Source organism: Thalassophryne amazonica, chromosome 5 (genome assembly GCF_902500255.1).
Source record: "Thalassophryne amazonica chromosome 5, fThaAma1.1, whole genome shotgun sequence".
In the NCBI taxonomy this organism is placed as follows: Eukaryota; Metazoa; Chordata; class Actinopteri; order Batrachoidiformes; family Batrachoididae; genus Thalassophryne; species Thalassophryne amazonica.
This window is the reverse complement of record NC_047107.1, coordinates 121,428,834-121,449,018: the sequence shown is the minus strand read 5'-3', so window position 1 is coordinate 121,449,018 and position 20,185 is coordinate 121,428,834. Positions and strand designations below refer to the sequence as shown.

The window sequence follows — 20,185 nt, the reverse complement described above, 5'->3', positions numbered from 1 at the left end:
AGTCCTCTAGAGAGACTGAATATGACAACCGTGCTCGTCTATTTATTGGAGACCCGCGGGCATCGCTCCTCCTTCAACTTTTTTATTTATTTCATTCCTAAGACATGGTTTTCTATTGGAAGCGTCCTCTAGTGAACCCTAAGCAGGTGTTAGGCCATTATTTCAATGTGACAAACGCTCCCATTAAAACATGAAGGATTTACAACTGATTTTTTTAAAAGACCTTCAGCCACAGGTGCAGCTGGCCTGAGGCCCCCCTTAAGGCTTCCAATGGAGGTGTTTTTCCTGTGGCGGAGCGTCGCGGCGCGGTGACTCATCAGTTTACTGCCTTTATTTCACTAATGATAAGCTGTAACTGGCATTAGCATGCCTGGCTATTAAACAAGTCACAGCTAAAGTTAATTCATTAAATTGTTGCCAAAGAATTAACTTTAGCTTTGGTGACTCAGCAATTCCTGGCAGTTACTTTACTAATAATACCTGCTAACTGTGTTAGTGTGTGTAAAATCTCAGCAAATGTTAATTCACTATCATGTAGCACAGTCTTTCTCAAAGAGTGGTCTGTGGACCACTAGGCATCCGTGAGTGGATGGCTGGATGGACATAATTCAACTGAAAAGTGTTTATCAAACTGTTTAAGAATGACTCCAAAGTCACATAAATGTATTATTTTCATTCTTAAATCGACTTGTATTTAAATTAGTATTCATTCATTTTCAACCACATGTCTGGGTCACGGTGGCAGCGGAGCACACAGCTCATCCCACACTTCCCTATCCTTGTGTGGTTTTATATATATATATATATATATATATATATATATATATATATATTTGGTCTGAAAAAGTTTCAGACACAATGACATAACATTACGTTATGGGTAATACTTGATAAGTCTTAATACGAGTATTAAGTTGGCGTTGAAGGCCTGTGAGTGTCTTTTGTCACCACATAGCCTCTTTTTCAGCAAGGACAGCAAACTCTGACTTATGATAGCAACAGATAAACTTTGCATTGTGATGTCAGAATTAACTTGTGATTTTAAGTCGTCAGTTGGGATGATAAACTTTATATGAAGCTTCAGAGTTGATCAACTTTAGCACGCTCTCTGAAGCATCAAACATTAATTGAATATTACAGTTAAAGTTTATCTTGAGATATTTATTATTATTATTATTATTTATTGCTATTTTAAATAGCTATGGCCAGAAAATCAGTGTGTTTAAAGTTGTTTTGAGTTTTGTTGCACATTTGTCAGCATCCTCTCGGCACAGAAAGAGTTAACGGTCACATGTCAGCAGGAGGCGCTGTGAGCCGCGGGCTCGAACCCAAAAACTCCAGGAGAACAAAGAAATCCGAGTGTATAAGGAGCAGCCGCTCCGGACCCTGCAGCACTCAGTCGGTGGGTCTCCCGGCGCTACGCCAAGCCGTGCCCGTGTGCGCACCGTGCGGCCAGGATGCGGACTTCTGCGGCCGTGAGCTGCTGCGTGCTCGTGCTGCACTCTTTGTGCACGCTGTGCATTCCAGTGCGCGGACCGAGCAGGTACAAAGTGGCACCGGTGAGTTCAGCACGCACGGTTTTGTTTTTTGTTGTTGTTGTTATTGTTGTTTTGCTATATATATATATATATATATATATATAATATTCCCACTGTGCATATCAGAGTTATCAGCTGTTTGCGTTATTTTGATTAGTTTAAGGCGCAGTTGCGCAAATTATTTTTACACTCTTAACCTGAATTAGTTGAGTTTACTAGAAAATTGCGTGGAAACCCGTTGCCTTAAACTGCTTTAGTTTTTACACAAGCTAAAACTAATCAGGTTAAGTTGTATTAACAAATCACAGTAGTAGTTGCTACTCAAAATCATTAGTTCACATAAATGGTTTCTCATTGGTGTATAAAATAACTATTTTAAGTTAAACATACAACAAATAACATAATAAACATTATTAATCAGTAGTTAAAACAATTTCTTAATATAAGTAATGTCTTCTCTTGTAATTTAATTAACTACTCCATCTTTATTTTGAGATTATAATGCATTGTTTCAACAAATGTGTATGGAAGGAAAGGAATTAAAGAATACTGTGGCGAGTGGTGTGGAAGAACAAGACGCTCTGAGCTTTTCTGCACTCTGCCGCAAGGAGGTGCCATTTTATTTGCAACCCCAACAACACAGAAAATGGAAAGCATCAAACGCAATACACTTTTCACTTATGGTGGCAACAGACACTTAACTAAACTTGACTAACTCAACTGAACTATTGAACACAATAAATCAGTAACACTAACCACACTGTTAAACTTACATGAAACACATTAACAACACTTAAAACTCTCAAAACCCTGTACTCCCATGATGCACTGCAGCATAACAGTTCACAGTCTTAGCAACCGGCCCGGCGATTGCTACAATACATTTAAATGTTCCAAAGATTTTTATTTAAAAAAATATTACGAAGGAAAAGTAAAAACAGGAAAAAATGCATTAAAACTGTACTGTAAAAAATGTGACAAATGTTTACTAAAAAAAGGCAACAAAGTGACACATAATAAAAATGAACAGATTTTAAGTTCTACAATTTTGTTTAAAAAGTATTTAATACATTAACTAAACCTAAACAAAAAAATTAAGTGCATGTTAAAAAAAAGCAACAGTTGAAATGTGTTTGATTTAGTAATAGCACACCAAATGATGAGTTATATTGCCAAAAAATAACTTCAGTTTAGCTGACGTGTTCTCACTGGACCACTCTTTGGGCGAAACTAATTTCCAGAAAGTTATCAACAAATAACTAACTTGAAGCCTACATTCCATTTTCTTTAAGTCAGTGTTTCTTTCAAAAACCCACAGCCAAGTGTACACTGCGTACAGCGGAGAGAAAAAAAAGAAGCAGCAGCACTTAAACACTAAGCTATTTTCAATGAATCGTCTTTTGAGCAGAAAGTTATGTGTTGCTCTCAAAATCCACAGGTTTTGAATTTGAGCACAGCAAGCCATGAGCAGAAGCAGCAGGATGAGTGGAGTCTTCACACTTGACATGGTTGCTAGGTAGAATTTAAAATGGACCCCTCCCCTCCCTTACAGAAACTTAAGACAAAAAGTTAACTCTGCTTAACATGATCATTGCACCGAAAATTTCAGTTGAATAGTGCAATCAACTAATTTAGTTTAGTAATGAGAATGCTTTTTTACAAAACACGAAAGAATAATTAATAATAACTCAGAAATTTAAGTTAAAACAAAATCTGGGTTAAGAGTATGTATAGGTGTTTAAAAGAATTTGCAGTTTATTCATTGTTTCTCCTGCTGCACCTCCCTCTGAACTCACGCGCACGAACAAGAGCTTGCACAGGTGACTTTGTTGTAAACTGAAAAGCATAGCATGTATTATTATTTTTTGCATGTATTATTTTTGCATGATTTTTCACTTTTGATGCTACAGGAAAAACTTGCATTACATAAAATGCATCTACAACCCCAATTCCAATGAAGTTGGGACATTGTGTAAAATGTAAATAAAACAGAATACAATGATTTGCAAATCCTCTTCAACCTATATTCAGTTGAATACACCACAAAGACAAGATATTTAATGTTCAAACTGATAAACTTTGCTCATTTTGAAATGGATGCCTGCAGCACATTTCAATAAAGCTGGGACGGTGGTATGTTTACCACTGTGTTACATCACCTTTCCTTCTAACAACACTCAATAAGCGTTTGGGAACTGAGGACACTAATTGTTGAAGCTTTGTAGGTGGAATTCTTTCCCATTCTTGCTTGATGTATGACTTCAGTTGTTCAACAGTCTCTGTTGTTGTATTTTGCGCTTCTTAATGTGGCACACATTTTCAGTGGGTGACAGGTCTGGACTGCAGGCAGGCCAGTCTAGTACCCGCACTCTTTACTATGAAGCCACGCTGTTGTAACACGTGCAGAATGTGTCTTGGCATTGTCTTGCTGAAATAAGCAGGGACGTCCCTGAAAAAGACGTTGCTTGGATGGCAGCATGTGTTGCTCCAAAACCTGTGTGTACCTTTCAGCATTGATGGTGCCATCACAGATGTGTAAGTTGTCCATACCATGGGCACTAACACACCCCTATACCATCACAGATGCTGGCTTTTGAACTTTGTGCTGGTAACAATCTGGATGGTCTTTTTCCTCTTTTGTCCAGAGGATACGACGTCCATGATTTCCAAACACAATTTGAAATGTGGACTCATCAGACCACAGCACACGTTTCTACTTTGCATCTGTCCATTTCAAATGAGCTCGAGCCCAGAGAAGGCAGCGGCGTTTGTGGATGTTGTTGGTGTATGACTTTCACTTTGCATGGAAGAGTTTTAACTTGCACTTGTAGATGTAGTGACGAACTGTGTTAACTGACAATGGTTTTCTGAAGTGTTCCTGAGCCCACGCAGTAAGATCCTTTACACAATGATGTCAGTTTTTTAATGCACTGGCACCTGAGGTATCAAAGGTCATGGGCATTCGGTGTTGGTTTTCAGCCTTGCTGCTTATGTGTAGAAAGTTCTCCAGATTCTCTGAATCTTCTGATATTATGGACTGTGGATGATAGAATCTCTAAATTCTTTGCAATTGAACGTTGAGAAACATTGTTCTTAAACTGTTGGACTATTTTTTCCACACAGTTGTTCACAATGTGGTGATCCTCACCCCATCTTTGATTGTGAACAGCTGAGCCTTTTGGGGATGCTCCTTTTATACCCAATCATGACACTCACCTGTTTCCAATTAAACTGTTCACCTGTGGAATGTTCCAAACAGGTGTTCTTTGAGCATTCATCAAGTTTCCCAGTCTTTTGTTACCACTGTCCCAACTTTTTTGAAACGTGTTGCAGGCATCAATTTCAAAATGAGCAAATATTTGCACAAAAACAATAAAGTTTATCAGGTTGAACATTAAATATCTTGTCTTTGTGGTGTATTCAATTGAATATAGGTTGAAGAGGATTTGCAAATCATTGTATTCTGTTTTTATTTACAAATTGGGGTTGTAACAGCAAATTCTATGAAAGGTAAGTTCCACTTGGTCTGGTTGCTTATGGACAGCAGGTTAGGTGTTAAACAGTTCCCCACAATGCCATAAGTCATTTAGAACAGTTTTCCCCATAAGGGCTTAATTTAAAGGCCAGATTTCCCTGGTTGAAGAACTTTTCCACATTATGGCTGGTTTTTACTCCTGTGCTGTTGCACGTTTCTCACTTCTACTTGATGCAAACAATAGACTTTCCCCATGATATCACAAACCAGGAAGTCTGTTACCTTGGAAACATGCGTATTGTACGTAATCAAGAAAGCAGAACAAAAGCGATGATGGTGACAGGTGAGAAAGCAGGAATGAGAGAAAGGAAGTAGTTCTGGGTCCAGGTGGGAGACCATGGCAGTGTGTACAACTTCCAGCTGGCTTAACAGGACCTGTGCATCAACAGCCTGGCCCTGTTGACCCACAAGAGGCCTCAACGCAGCTGTTACCCTCAGCAGAGAGACTACAGTCCACCAGTCCAGTCAGATGAGCAGGACGACACTCAAGGCATGGAGAATCCGTTAGGTCAGAGGAGCAGTCCTCTCCTAGTACCGCCAAGACACTCCAGGCTGGTGGAGCAGGGCTCGCCAGAGGTGGAGCTGAGGTCATCAAGGCTGCTGGATAAAGACTGCATGAGACTACTACCTATAACCAGGGCTTGAACCAGATTTTTTTCACAACTGATTCCTTCCAAACAGAAACGGTATTTTAACCTTTCTGGTTTTGGGTTCCACCCCAAAATTGACGCTCCTGAACTGTTACATCAACAACAACAAAAATATTGTTCCTGAACCGGTTAGATTAGATTAGAATAGATAGAACTTTATAGATCCCTTGGGAAGACTCCCTCGAGGAAATTGAGGTTCCAGCAGCATTGTATAGCAGCACACAGGGTAAGAAGCACACAGAGCATCAAAAGTGAAAGTAAATAAGAACAAAAGTTTGCAATATAAATACACAATATAAAAACCAGACATACTGATCAATACTGGTTCACTGGCTACTATTGTTCCTCTCTTTCCCATCTTCTGTCTTCTTGTTACTCCTCCTCCCACCGAGTGAGTAGTCGTACAGTCTGATGGCCTGATGGACAAAGGAGTTTTTCAGTCTGTTGGTCCTGCACTTGGGAAGGAGCAGTCTGTGGCTGAAGAGGCTCCCCTGGTTGCTGATGGTGTGCAGGTGTTCTAAACGCTGTATATGCCAAACCTGTATGTGGCGCTGCAACATTCTCACGAAGAAACAAAGAAGACAATACAGTGTTCTATTCACGCTATTGAGGTTTCAAATCCGGCAAAATCTGGTAAAACTTCGGCGAGTTTGCCACGCTGCGAGATGTCAGTAACACTGAGACACTGATCAGGCTGCAATTTAACTGCTGCACACAGACAACAGCATTAACATCACAACATAAACCTCTTTGTATATTGTGCCTAAAACTCTTGTGAATATATTATCTAGGTTTATAGCCATTGTTATTGTGTTTGTTTTATGTAAACATGTGAGAAGCTCGGGTTGTTCTTCTGTCATTTTCATTGAGAATTGCTGTGGGTCACGATCGCTTCCTGTTCCTGTCGTTCTGGGGGAAAGTGAAGTTTGCTCTTAACTCCCTGCTTATTATCCTTTACAACACTGTTTGCCCTGTTTGGTCCAGAGTAATATATATAAAATGTCTGAAATTTGGTTTGCATTTATGAAGATCCATGCAGATTAAACGTAGCAGTCACAGATTATTTGGAATATTTGTTTTAGTGAGTTTTCAGGGTCTCATGCATGCAGCCTCTTATTAATGTATAGAAAAGCATAAAAAAATTATATTTTGCAATTGTCATCATGTGGATTCTCTCTATGTTGTTTAGACTACAGCGACTCTGGCACGCAAGGGATTCGATCGCAGGCTGAGTTCCAGTCGATCGCATGAAAAAAAAAAACAATCTGTCCCTGGGCTTGAGAGGATTTAGTGCTGCTATAACAGACTGATGCAGCAGGTGGCAGCAATGCACCAACAAGGATGCCGGCTGCCGTTAAACACTAGAGTAGAAGAACAGCTCTTCTTCTATGGTGGATAAGAAAAATTGTAATTTTCATCTTGTATTATTTTTTAATTTATTGGGATGGCAAATCCATCTGTCTTATCTGCAATGTAAATGTGACTTTACTGAAGAAAGGGAATTTGGAGCAGCATTTCAGATGATTCACAAGAAATACGATGCTAACTCCTAATGCTAACCCGGCTAAATCCTCTCTGCTTGCTCGAAAAGCCAAGGAATTGAAAAGTCGGCGAGCATATGAAGAGTAATGAATGTGGTGAACAAGATTGCAGTGTTCTGTTCGGGCCAGGAGTCTCAGGATGCATTTATTCTGTTCGACGCTGGAGGAGACTCACATCTGCTGCACACAGACGTTAGGTGGCTCAGCAGAGGTATGGTGGCTACTGTATCACTGTATTACATTACTAAGCCATATATATATTGATTTATAACACAAAACTGTCAAAATGGGTAATAAATATAAGTGTAAAGATGATTGAATATATCATCAGCAGTGATGCCGGTAACACGTTACTCTAATCTGACCACTTTTTTTAGTAACGAGTAATCTAACGCGTTAATCTTTCCAAATCAGTAATCAGATTAAAGTTACTTCTCCATGTCACTGTGCGTTACTATTATTTTTCATTGTGGGTCGATAGCAGCATTAAACTTGGTCTGTGGGCAGGAGGTCGGGGTTCGACTGAACTGCACACTTTAAGCGAGCTGTGAGCTTTTCATCCACGGTTTTTTGCAGCTGCTCGACTCGTCCTCACCTCTTAAAGCGCGGTGATCAGCACACCTGCACTGAGCTTTACAAAGACATTTTTATACTTTTTCCCCTCCTTTATTTAGAATTCTGAGCTGAGCCGCTCTGTATCTGGTCGTTAAAAACAGCTGATCCTCCGCGACGCGTCAACAACTAACACTATTTTCCACTCAAATGCACCTAAACTCTCTTTCTGAGGACCACATGATGTGAAAACGCAATAAAACTTTCTTACCTGTAAATCTGGTCCTGTTTTCTACATAAATAAATGTTATCCATTCTTTGTGCTCAAACGCCAAAGCAGGGGCGAATCCAGATGGAATGGGGGCGTGGGGCAAGGATGTGCCCCCCCACAACACCCCTAGATTAAAGGTCCAGTTTTGAAGCCGTTTTTTACTACAACTACTGATATTGCTTAAAATAATAATAATTTCGACAAGTAAAATGTTTAGAGAGTTAGAATTTAATAGTTACATTTCTAAACAATGTAGGTTTGAAATTGCAGGTTTTACTGTTACAGTGCTGTCAACAGTTAAATATGAGGTCAAGAAAGAGGTCTTTATTTTACTTTTTATAAAACAAGTATTTATTTTCATTGAAGTCAAGAAAGGGTGACTATAAAGTGAGTTGTTGTCGGCAGCTGTGGAAAGTAACTAAAAAAGTAACTAGTAATCTAACTTAGTTACTTTTACAATTGAGTAATCAGTAAAGTAACTAAGTTACTTTTTCAAGGAGTAATCAGTAATTGGATTACTTTTTCAAAGTAACTGGCAACACTGATCATCAGAGCAATAAATTGATCAGTCCGCGTGAACACTGCGCAGATCGTTGCTCCTGCTGCGTTCATGTACCATCGGAAATTATAGCTTGTTTGCTTGGATTTTTTTTATGTGGGTGGGGGGTCTGCTTTACTGGGCTCAGACACCTTATATAGGCCAGAATTAATCTTTTGTGGCATACAATGATTTTTTTTATTTATTTTTTTACCAAAAATAAAACAAAAACCACGCTCGTGCCACAAGCAACAGCTGAGTTTGAAACAACAAAAAAGTCCTGTAATTTCCGACGGTACCTGAACGCAGCAGCGTTTTGCGTGACATTCACATGGACTGATCAGTTTATGGCTCTAATATATTCAGTCATCCTTACACTTATCTCTATTACCCCTTTTGACAGTTTTGTGTTATAAATCAATATATCTGGCTTAGTAACGTGATAAAATTGATACAGCAGCCGCCATGGCACACAGGTGGTTTTTTCAGGCCTCCTGCACATTCCTGTCATCTTTTCGGCTCCTGCGCGTCTTGCGCCTTTCAGTCCAGCCCGTTCTGGAACAGTCTTCTGCCTGAAATTAAAGAATTTCTGAAGCGTTCAAACCATGCTGAATATGCAGCTTTTGGATTTGAAAGCAAGTTTAAAAGCAAATTACATGTGATATCAAGCAGGTTGCAACAGTGTGACCTACAGAACGTTCCACACATGGACACAGAACTTAAGCACCAGAACAAAGACCTGTGGAGCCTAAGAGTCCACGTTATGATGATCACGTGCAGAGCATCTTGTCAGAATTTGACAGGCGCTTCACTGACTTTGCATCCAAAGAGCCTGTTGTCAGTTTTCTCTATTTTCCATTTGGGGAAAATATAGATGTGGACTGTATATCGTCCAAAATGGCATCGCTCTTCAACCTGGATCCTCACACTGAAAAATGACATTGAGCTCAAATCCAGAGCAACACCTGACATGAATGTCCAAATCTGGAATGTAATGCAGAAAGAGAGTGTCTGAGTGCCTGCTTACGGCTGCACTCAGCTCCTACTGTCTGGACTATGAGAGACCAGCTTCCTCCGCTCTGGGCCAGAAGTCCCACTAAGGTAGGGGTAGTAGAGAAGCTTGAATCTTCGACTGGACTGGGTTGCTTGACGCGAGGACGTTTCACTTCAAATCGCAGAATCTTCCTCAGCTAAAATTCTTGCTCTGGTAGTCTGACTTCTGTCTTGACTCTTGTAGAAAAGAACAAACAGAAGCCACAAAAGCTGGAGTTTTAAACCTAACCAGACCCCTCCTACCGAGAGGCAGACTGCTATTGGCTAGTGACTAAACAATTGCTTTCATTAGCACCTATTATGCTCTAGTTAGCATCCTCCTAATGACAGGGTAGCTGTCCCTCCTAATGATGGGACTGACGGCTCTCCTGACAGCTCTCCAAACGCGTCTCCTGATGACGTGAATGACTCATTACCATGAAAAAAAGACGGAAACTGCTTTGACCTGAGTGCCCCATTATAAACAGGGAACAAAGCATGTCTCAGACCCCCTCCCGGTTAAGGCTGGGTTTCAACTGTTTCACATACAATGCCTCCTTCACCCTTCTCTCAAACCATTTCTTCTCTCTGGCTAATATTTTAACTTCCTTGTCCTCAAACGTGTGGTTAGTGTCTTTAAGGTGAAGATGAACTGCAGACTGAGGTCCACTGGCGCCCTCTCTGCGGTGCTGGTATAGCCTTTTGTGTAACGGCTGCTTAGTCTCACCTATGTAGTGTTCGTTACAGTTTTCCTGACATCTAATAGAATACACTATATTGCTCTGTTTGTAACTAGGGATCCTGTCCTTAGGGTGAACTAATTTCTGTCTCAAGGTGTTAATAGGTTTAAAGTAAACTGGGATTTCCTGTTGTCTGAAGATCCTCTGTAGTTTTTTCCCTACTCCTGCTAAATAAGGGAAAGACACTCCTCTTCTTCTTGTCTCTGTCTCCTGTCTGTCTGGTCTCTGTTCTCTGGGACTTCTGCACTTTATCCAGGGACCATCGTGGGTACCCACATACCGTGAGGGCTTTCCGGACAAGTTGTTGTTCTTTAGCCCTTCCCTCTGCAGTTGTGGGCACCTGTAGGGCTCTGTGTTGAAGAGTCCTGATCACCCTGAGCTTGTGTTCAAGGGGGTGGTTTGAGCCAAAGAGCAGATATTGGTCAGTGTGAGTGGGTTTTCTGTAAACCCCTGTCTGGAGCTGCCTGTTCTCTCCAATTGTAACATCACAGTCCAAGAAGGCTAAATGGTTGTTTCTGGCATCCTCATGTGTGAACTTGATATTGGAGTCCACCGAGTTGATGTGTTCTGTAAAGTCCTCAACTTCCTGTAGCTTGATTTTAACCCATGTGTCATCGACATATCTGATCCAGTGACTAGGGGAGATGTGTTGTGTGGGCCGCTGAAGAGGAGGTACTGCTGGCCCACCACCACCAGAGGGCGCCCTGCCTGGAGTGCGGGCTCCAGGCACCAGAGGGCGCTGCCGCCGACGAGGGCTGCCAGGGTGACAGCTGTCACCCATTACTGGACACAGCTGACTGCACTCAGGACGGAGGTATATCAGCAGGACAGCGTCTCCACCTCAGTGCCGAGATATCGCCTTGAGATTAAGGTAACCTTCTCTGCAAGCTCATATTGAAGACTCTGATAAACCTTGGTAAACCCTTTCAGGACAGCTGACTACAGAAAGCTACTTGCTTGGATAAGTACTCACCTTTCCTGCTTCATTGTAACAAGAGGTGGAGGCGGCTTCTCCCCTCTCCGTCTACTGGGTGCTGTCGCATCCATACCTGTGTGTTTGTGCTCTTTCCCGCCAGCAGTACCGGATCCGACGAGCGGAGGCAGTGGCCACCTGGGAATTCGGGACTTGGCGGTTCCAGTACTTCTGGGGTTCGGTGGCAGAGGAAATCTGGGTGGTTCCGGTTCGACTAGGACGGACGCCTCCTACCTTCGAGCCTGCCCACACGACACCAGCAGATTTCGGCTTCAAACTCCAAATTATTAATTGTTGTATTGGTTGTGCTCTTTTCACAACAGTAAAACTTGTTATTCACCTTTCTCCATTGTCCGTTCATTGCGCCCCCTGTTGTGGGTCCGTGTACCTACACTTTCACAACAAGATGCCCGTGAAAGACGTCAAGGCTGTCTTCTCCACTCGCTCCATGTACAGATTGGCCACAATGGGGGATACCGAGACCCCATCACACAACCATGGATCTGCCTGTAGTAATTCCCCCTAAACAGGAAATACGTGGTGTTAAGACAGATCTCCAAGAGTTGGCAGATGTGGTCTGGTGTGAGTTTGGTCCTTTCAAGTAGAGACACATCCTCCAGCAGTCTCTGCCTCACAGCTGAGACGGCTTCAGCGGTGGGAATGCAGTTGAACAACGATGTCACATCAAATGACACCATAGTTTCATCTGCCACCAGCTGAAGGTCCTTGATCTTGTTCACAAAATCTTGTGTGTTCGCCACATGATAGTCTGAGTTACCCCACTAGAGGAGCCAAAATCCACTTGAGGTGCTTGGCCAAATTGTACATGATGGAATCTGTGCTACATACAGTAGGCCTGAGTGGCATGTCCTGTTTGTGGATTTTGGGCAGTCCATAGATGCATGGAGTGGCATCCCCAGGGTACAGTCTGTAGTACGCCTGCCTGTCGATGAGTCCCTCTTTCTCCAGGTTTTGGAGGTAGTTAATGATTTTCTTCTTATAGCCACTTGTGGGGTCTCTCTTCAGACGCTCGTATATATTGGAGTCACTGAGCAAGTTGTTGATCTTGGCCTCATAGTCCGATGCGTTCAGGACCACCGTGCATCTGTCTTTATCCGCTGGCAGGATAAGGATGCTTTGGTCCTTCTGCAGTGCTGACAAAGCTTTCTGTTCTTCTCCTGTGATGTTGGATGAAGGAGGCTTAGCACTGTTCAGCACTCAGTCCAGTCGAAGGTTCAAGCTTCTCTACTATGGAAACCACCTGGACAACTGAGAGCCTTCACAGAAACACTAAGGTAGGGAACAACTTTTCCAACTTTTCCAACTTGAGGCCAGTCCTAGGCCTACTTGTGCTTATTCTTTTCCACCATTTTGTTATGTGCAGACGCGAGTTGAGGAGCGCGATCAGCGTCTGACTGAACCCAGCGCTAAAATAACCAGAAAGCGGTTCCAAAAACAAAACATTTATTTCCCTTCTGTGCAATAACTGTGTACAACATAAATGTGCGGTTTGTCTGGCGAGGTGAAGGACGGCGCGCTCTCCAGCGCCCAAATGGATCGAAGCCCGACGCTTCTGGACCCAGACTCACCGCCAAACACCCCCCAGGTGGACACGACAAACTGACTCTGTGAAGGATGGAAAAGGTGAGGTAAGTCAACAGCTACAACAAATATCCTTCAAAGGCACACACTATCAGCAACACATTCAGGTCTGAAACACAGACAAAAACCAGTTTGCATACCACCTGGAGAGCAAAGAAAAGAAAACAACACCAAAATGTCCAGCCAAACCCCCCAACACACAACACATTTACTTCAATGATGCATTATTATTTTTAAAACCTGCCACAAAATGATGTTATTATATTGGTGCACAATATATTGCAGCTACGCTGTGGTGTTTCATATGGCTCGGTAGATCTCGATACACTGTCAACTTTAAAAGTAAATCTCGGTTCGAAAAAGGTTGGGCACCCCTGGATTATGGGATATCTCAATAGGGCAAATAGCAGGTAGCAGACGTTAGAACTTTCCAAAGCAGTGCACTGAATGAAATAAAGCCTTTTAAGAGAAAAAGGGTCTGCACTCATCAACTGAAATAGACTTATTGTGTATTTAAAGTGAAGCAGTGTGTTTGCTCTCCGCCTCACACACCAAAATAATGGACGTGCAACCATTCATACAATTCTGACTTTTAAAATATTAAAACCAGTTGAAGCTACAGTCATTTAAAACATGAAAATCTTATGTTTTAGCATTGAGTTTTACAGTGCGAGTGTCTCTACTTGGACAGAATTTTAGGTTTTCTGGGTTCAAAGTGTAAACGTTGAGCGAATTATGGGTAAACAAAAAAATGCAGAGGTTTTTTGGCATTCTGAAAATGACTCACTGACTCATTTCTGCACATAGTGTCTGCTGTAACACACTTAAACTGTAATAAAATAACAGAAAAATGGAGGCATTTGAGATCAACATTAAAACATTCCCAAAACAGAAGAATTTCAGCACATAGACAACGAGATCATGACATCAACAACACAATGCATTGGTGCCCTTTTGTTCACATAAGCTGTATGTCAAGTAGTACCACTAGTACTACCTGACATAAACATACCGTGCATCCAGAAAGTATTCACAGTACTTCACGTTTTTACATTTTTTAATGTTACATCCATATTTGAAAATGAATAATTTTTTTTCCTCAAAATTCTACACACACATTATGACAACATGAAAAAAACTTTTTTTTTTTTTTGCAAATTTATTAAAAATTGAAAACTAATAAATCACGTGTACGTAAGTATTCACAGCCTGTGCTCAGTACTTTGTTGATGCATCTTTGGGAGCAAATACAGTCTCAAGTCTTCTTGAATATGATGCGACAAGCTTGGAGCACCTATCTTTGGGCAGTTTTGCCCATTCCTCTTTGCAGCACCTCAATTTTCAATGTTTTCATTTATTCATAAAATGAATGACAAGACTAAGAGAAGCGCAGTTAAAAAAAAAAAAAAAATTAAAAAGCACAGTAAGAGTAAAAAAGTAAAAAACATAGTAACATAATATTCCAGTATGCTAGCCATACGTGCGTCTTTAGTCTGGACTTGAAAGTCTCCACAGAATCTAACTGTTTTATTGATGCAGGGAGATCATTCCACAGAACAGTGGCACAATAAGAGAAAGCTCTGTGACCCGCAGACTTCTTATTCACCCTAGGGACACAAAGTAGTCCTGCATTCTACAAACGCAAAGCGCGGGCTGGTACATAGGGTTTAATTAGGTCAGCTAGATAGGGAGGTGCCAGTCCGTGAACAATTTTATAGACTAGTAACAGAACCTTAAAATCTGATCTCACAGGGACAGGAAGCCAGTGAAGAGATGCCAAAATGGGTGTAATGTGGTCAAACTTTCTGCTTTGTGTCAAAAGTCTGGCAGCAGCATTTGAACCAATTGGAGAGCCCTAATACTGGACTGCAGTAAACCAAAAAATAAAACATTACAATAATCCAATCTAGAAGAGACAAATACATGAAACCTCTCAAGCTCCATCAGGTTGGATGGGGAGCGTTGGTGCATAGCCATTTTCAGATCTCTCCAGAGATGTTCAATCAGATTCAGGTCTGGGCTCTGACTGGGCCACTCAAGGACATTCACAGAGTTGTCCTGAAGCCACACCTTTGATATCTTGGTTGTGTGCTTAGGGTCATTGTCCTGCTGAAAGATGAACCGTCACCCCAGTCTGAGGTCAAGAGCGCTCTGGAGCAGGTTTTCATCCAGGATGTCTCTGTACATTGCTGTATTCATCTTTCCCTCAATCCTGACTAGTCTCTCAGTTCCTGCTGCTGAAAAACATCCCCACACCCACAGCTGCCACCATCATGCTTCACTGTAGGGACGGTGCCTGGTTTCCTCCAAACATGATGCCTGACATTCACACCAAAGAGTTCAATCTTTGTCTTATCAGACCAAAGAATTTTGTTTCTCATGGTCTGAGAGTCCTTCAGGTGCCCTTTGTCAAACTCCAGGTGGGCTGCCATGTGCCTTTTACTAAAAAGTGGCTTCCGTCTGGCCACTCTACCATACAGGCCTGATTGGTAGATTTCTGCAGAGATGTCTTTCTGGAAGGTTCTTCTCTCTCCACAGAGGAATGCTGGAGCTCTGACAGAGTGATCATCAGGTTCTTGGTCACCTCCCTGACTAAGGTCCTTCTCCCCCGTTCGCTCAGTTTAGACGGGTGGCCAGCTCTAGGGAGAGTCCTGGTGGATCTGAACTTCTTCCATTTATGAATGATGGAGGCCACTGTGCTCATTGGGACCTTCAAAGCATGGTGATGTCATTGTCTGTTTTCTACAACGTGCTATCCTAACAGACAAAAAAAAACTTCTAGCTTCTTCTTCTAGGCTTTATCTATGCTGCACATCGTTGTGTTGCATGTGTTGCTGCCCTCCCACAGTGGTGAAGTGTGCTGAAGTAAAAGTCATGCTTACATTAAAAGCACGTTGTCCCGTTCTAGAATTGACACGATGTTCTTGCTTGCCTCTACTGGTGGTTGGCTCTCACTGCGGTATTGTATCACTTCCTGTTCCGGAGCACAGCTGTGTTTTTCTGTATCTGTTATCTGTTTAATCTGCGCAGTTAGATTGATCTAGTTATCTAGATTACGATTTGTTTCCCAGTGTAATCTTTACGTGCCTTAACTAAAGCACTCCTTCTGCTGAATCACCTCTAAATTATTTACACATTATTCACTTTGCGTGTTTTTAGGAATCCGCTAGCTTAGCGTAGCTACTAGCTCTTAGCCGATTTAGCATGGCGGCTTCTCCTGTCTCTCCCGCACTTTTCTGCTCTGGGTGTGAAATGTTTAGTTATTCCTCGGCCTCCTTTAGCAGTGACGGTAATTGTAATAAGTGTAGCTTATTCGTAGCTTTGGAGGCCAGGCTGGGCGAATTGGAGACTCGGCTCCGCACCGTGGAAAATTCTACAGCTAGCCAGGCCCCTGTAGTCGGTGCGGACCAAGGTAGCTTAGCCGCCGTTAGTTACCCCCTGGCAGATCCCGAGCAGCCGGGAAAGCAGGCCGACTGGGTGACTGTGAGGAGGAAGCGTAGCCCTAAACAGAAGCCCCGTGTACACCGCCAACCCGTTCACATCTCTAACCGTTTTTCCCCACTCGACGACACACCCGCCGAGGATCAAACTCTGGTTATTGGCGACTCTGTTTTGAGAAATGTGAAGTTAGCGACACCAGCAACCATAGTCAATTGTCTTCCGGGGGCCAGAGCAGGCGACATTGAAGGAAATTTGAAACTGCTGGCTAAGGCTAAGCGTAAATTTGGTAAGATTGTAATTCACGTCGGCAGTAATGACACCCGGTTACGCCAATCGGAGGTCACTAAAATTAACATTAAATCGGTGTGTAACTTTGCAAAAACAATGTCGGACTCTGTAGTTTTCTCTGGGCCCCTCCCCAATCGGACCGGGAGTGACATGTTTAGCCGCATGTTCTCCTTGAATTGCTGGCTGTCTGAGTGGTGTCCAAAAAATGAGGTGGGCTTCATAGATAATTGGCAAAGCTTCTGGGGAAAACCTGGTCTTGTTAGGAGAGACGGCATCCATCCCACTTTGGATGGAGCAGCTCTCATTTCTAGAAATCTGGCCAATTTTCTTAAATCCTCCAAACCGTGACTATCCAGGGTTGGGACCAGGAAGCAGAGTTGTAGTCTTACACACCTCTCTGCAGCTTCTCTCCCCCTGCCATCCCCTCATTACCCCATCCCCGTAGAGACGGTGCCTGCTCCCAGACTACCAATAACCAGCAAAAATCTATTTAAGCATAAAAATTCAAAAAGAAAAAATAATATAGCACCTTCAACTGCACCACAGACTAAAACAGTTAAATGTGGTCTATTAAACATTAGGTCTCTCTCTTCTAAGTCCCTGTTGGTAAATGATATAATAATTGATCAACATATTGATTTATTCTGCCTAACAGAAACCTGGTTACAGCAGGATGAATATGTTAGTTTAAATGAGTCAACACCCCCGAGTCACACTAACTGTCAGAATGCTCGTAGCACGGGCCGAGGCGGAGGATTAGCAGCAATCTTCCATCCCAGCTTATTAATTAATCAAAAACCCAGACAGAGCTTTAATTCATTTGAAAGCTTGTCTCTTAGTCTTGTCCATCCAAATTGGAAGTCCCAAAAACCAGTTTTATTTGTTATTATCTATCGTCCACCTGGTCGTTACTGTGAGTTTCTCTGTGAATTTTCAGACCTTTTGTCTGACTTAGTGCTTAGCTCAGATAAGATAATTATAGTGGGCGATTTTAACATCCACACAGATGCTGAGAATGACAGCCTCAACACTGCATTTAATCTATTATTAGACTCTATTGGCTTTGCTCAAAAAGTAAATGAGTCCACCCACCACTTTAATCATATCTTAGATCTTGTTCTGACTTATGGTATGGAAATAGAAGACTTAACAGTATTCCCTGAAAACTCCCTTCTGTCTGATCATTTCTTAATAACATTTACATTTACTCTGATGGACTACCCAGCAGTGGGGAATAAGTTTCATTACACTAGAAGTCTTTCAGAAAGCGCTGTAACTAGGTTTAAGGATATGATTCCTTCTTTATGTTCTCTAATGCCATATACCAACACAGTGCAGAGTAGCTACCTAAACTCTGTAAGGGAGATAGAGTATCTCGTCAATAGTTTTACATCCTCATTGAAGACAACTTTGGATGCTGTAGCTCCTCTGAAAAAGAGAGCTTTAAATCAGAAGTGTCTGACTCCGTGGTATAACTCACAAACTCGTAGCTTAAAGCAGATAACCCGTAAGTTGGAGAGGAAATGGCGTCTCACTAATTTAGAAGATCTTCACTTAGCCTGGAAAAAAAGTCTGTTGCTCTATAAAAAGCCCTCCATAAAGCTAGGACATCTTTCTACTCATCACTAATTGAAGAAAATAAGAACAACCCCAGGTTTCTTTTCAGCACTGTAGCCAGGCTGACAAGAGTCAGAGCTCTATTGAGCTGAGTATTCCATTAACTTTAACTAGTAATGACTTCATGACTTTCTTTGCTAACGAAATTTTAACTATTAGAGAAAAAATTACTCCATCCCAAAGACGTATCGTTATCTTTGGCTGCTTTCAGTGATGCCGGTATTTGGTTAGACTCTTTCTCTCCGATTGTTCTGTCTGAGTTATTTTCATTAGTTACTTCATCCAAACCATCAACATGTTTATTAGACCCCATTCCTACCAGGCTGCTCAAGGAAGCCCTACCATTATTTAATGCTTCGATCTTAAATATGATCAATCTATCTTTGTTAGTTGGCTATGTACCACAGGCTTTTAAGGTGGCAGTAATTAAACCATTACTTAAAAAGCCATCACTTGACCCAGCTATCTTAGCTAATTATAGGCCAATCTCCAACCTTCCTTTTCTCTCAAAAATTCTTGAAAGGGTAGTTGTAAAACAGCTAACTGATCATCTGCAGAGGAATGGTCTATTTGAAGAGTTTCAGTCAGGTTTTAGAATTCATCATAGTACAGAAACAGCATTAGTGAAGGTTACAAATGATCTTCTTATGGCCTCGGACAGTGGACTCATCTCTGTGCTTGTTCTGTTAGACCTCAGTGCTGCTTTTGATACTGTTGACCATAAAATTTTATTACAGAGATTAGAGCATGCCATAGGTATTAAAGGCACTGCGCTGCGGTGGTTTGAATCATATTTGTCTAATAGATTACAATTTGTTCATGTAAATGGGGAATCTTCTTCACAGACTAAAGTTAATTATGGAGTTCCACAAGGTTCTGTGCTAGGACCAATTTTATTCACTTTATACATGCTTCCCTTAGGCAGTATTATTAGACGGTATTGCTTAAATTTTCATTGTTACGCAGATGATACCCAGCTTTATCTATCCATGAAGCCAGAGGACACACACCAATTAGCTAAACTGCAGGATTGTCTTACAGACATAAAGACATGGATGACCTCTAATTTCCTGCTTTTAAACTCAGATAAAACTGAAGTTATTGTACTTGGCCCCACAAATCTTAGAAACATGGTGTCTAACCAGATCCTTACTCTGGATGGCATTACCCTGACCTCTAGTAATACTGTGAGAAATCTTGGAGTCATTTTTGATCAGGATATGTCATTCAAAGCGCATATTAAACAAATATGTAGGACTGCTTTTTTGCATTTACGCAATATCTCTAAAATCAGAAAGGTCTTGTCTCAGAGTGATGCTGAAAAACTAATTCATGCATTTATTTCCTCTAGGCTGGACTATTGTAATTCATTATTATCAGGTTGTCCTAAAAGTTCCCTAAAAAGCCTTCAGTTAATTCAAAATGCTGCAGCTAGAGTACTGACGGGGACTAGAAGGAGAGAGCATATCTCACCCATATTGGCCTCTCTTCATTGGCTTCCTGTTAATTCTAGAATAGAATTTAAAATTCTTCTTCTTACTTATAAGGTTTTGAATAATCAGGTCCCATCTTATCTTAGGGACCTCATAGTACCATATCACCCCAATAGAGCGCTTCGCTCTCAGACTGCAGGCTTACTTGTAGTTCCTAGGGTTTGTAAGAGTAGAATGGGAGGCAGAGCTTTCAGCTTTCAGGCTCCTCTCCTGTGGAACCAGCTCCCAATTCAGATCAGGGAGACAGATACCCTCTCTACTTTTAAGATTAGGCTTAAAACTTTCCTTTTTGCTAAAGCTTATAGTTAGGGCTGGATCAGGTGACCCTGAACCATCCCTTAGTTATGCTGCTATAGACGTAGACTGCTGGGGGG

General features: G+C 41.7%; 1 protein-coding gene across 1 annotated transcript in view; it reads left to right on the top strand.

The window, feature by feature from the left end:
* The first annotated feature begins 1,368 nt into the window (after positions 1-1,368).
* The window catches only part of mmp11a (matrix metallopeptidase 11a), a 66,939-nt gene continuing 48,122 nt past the window's right edge, over positions 1,369-20,185 (top strand). Inside the window, 1 exon segment of the mRNA XM_034171221.1 lies at positions 1,369-1,559. Coding sequence (XP_034027112.1) covers positions 1,458-1,559 — 102 coding nt within the window. The 5' untranslated portion in view covers positions 1,369-1,457.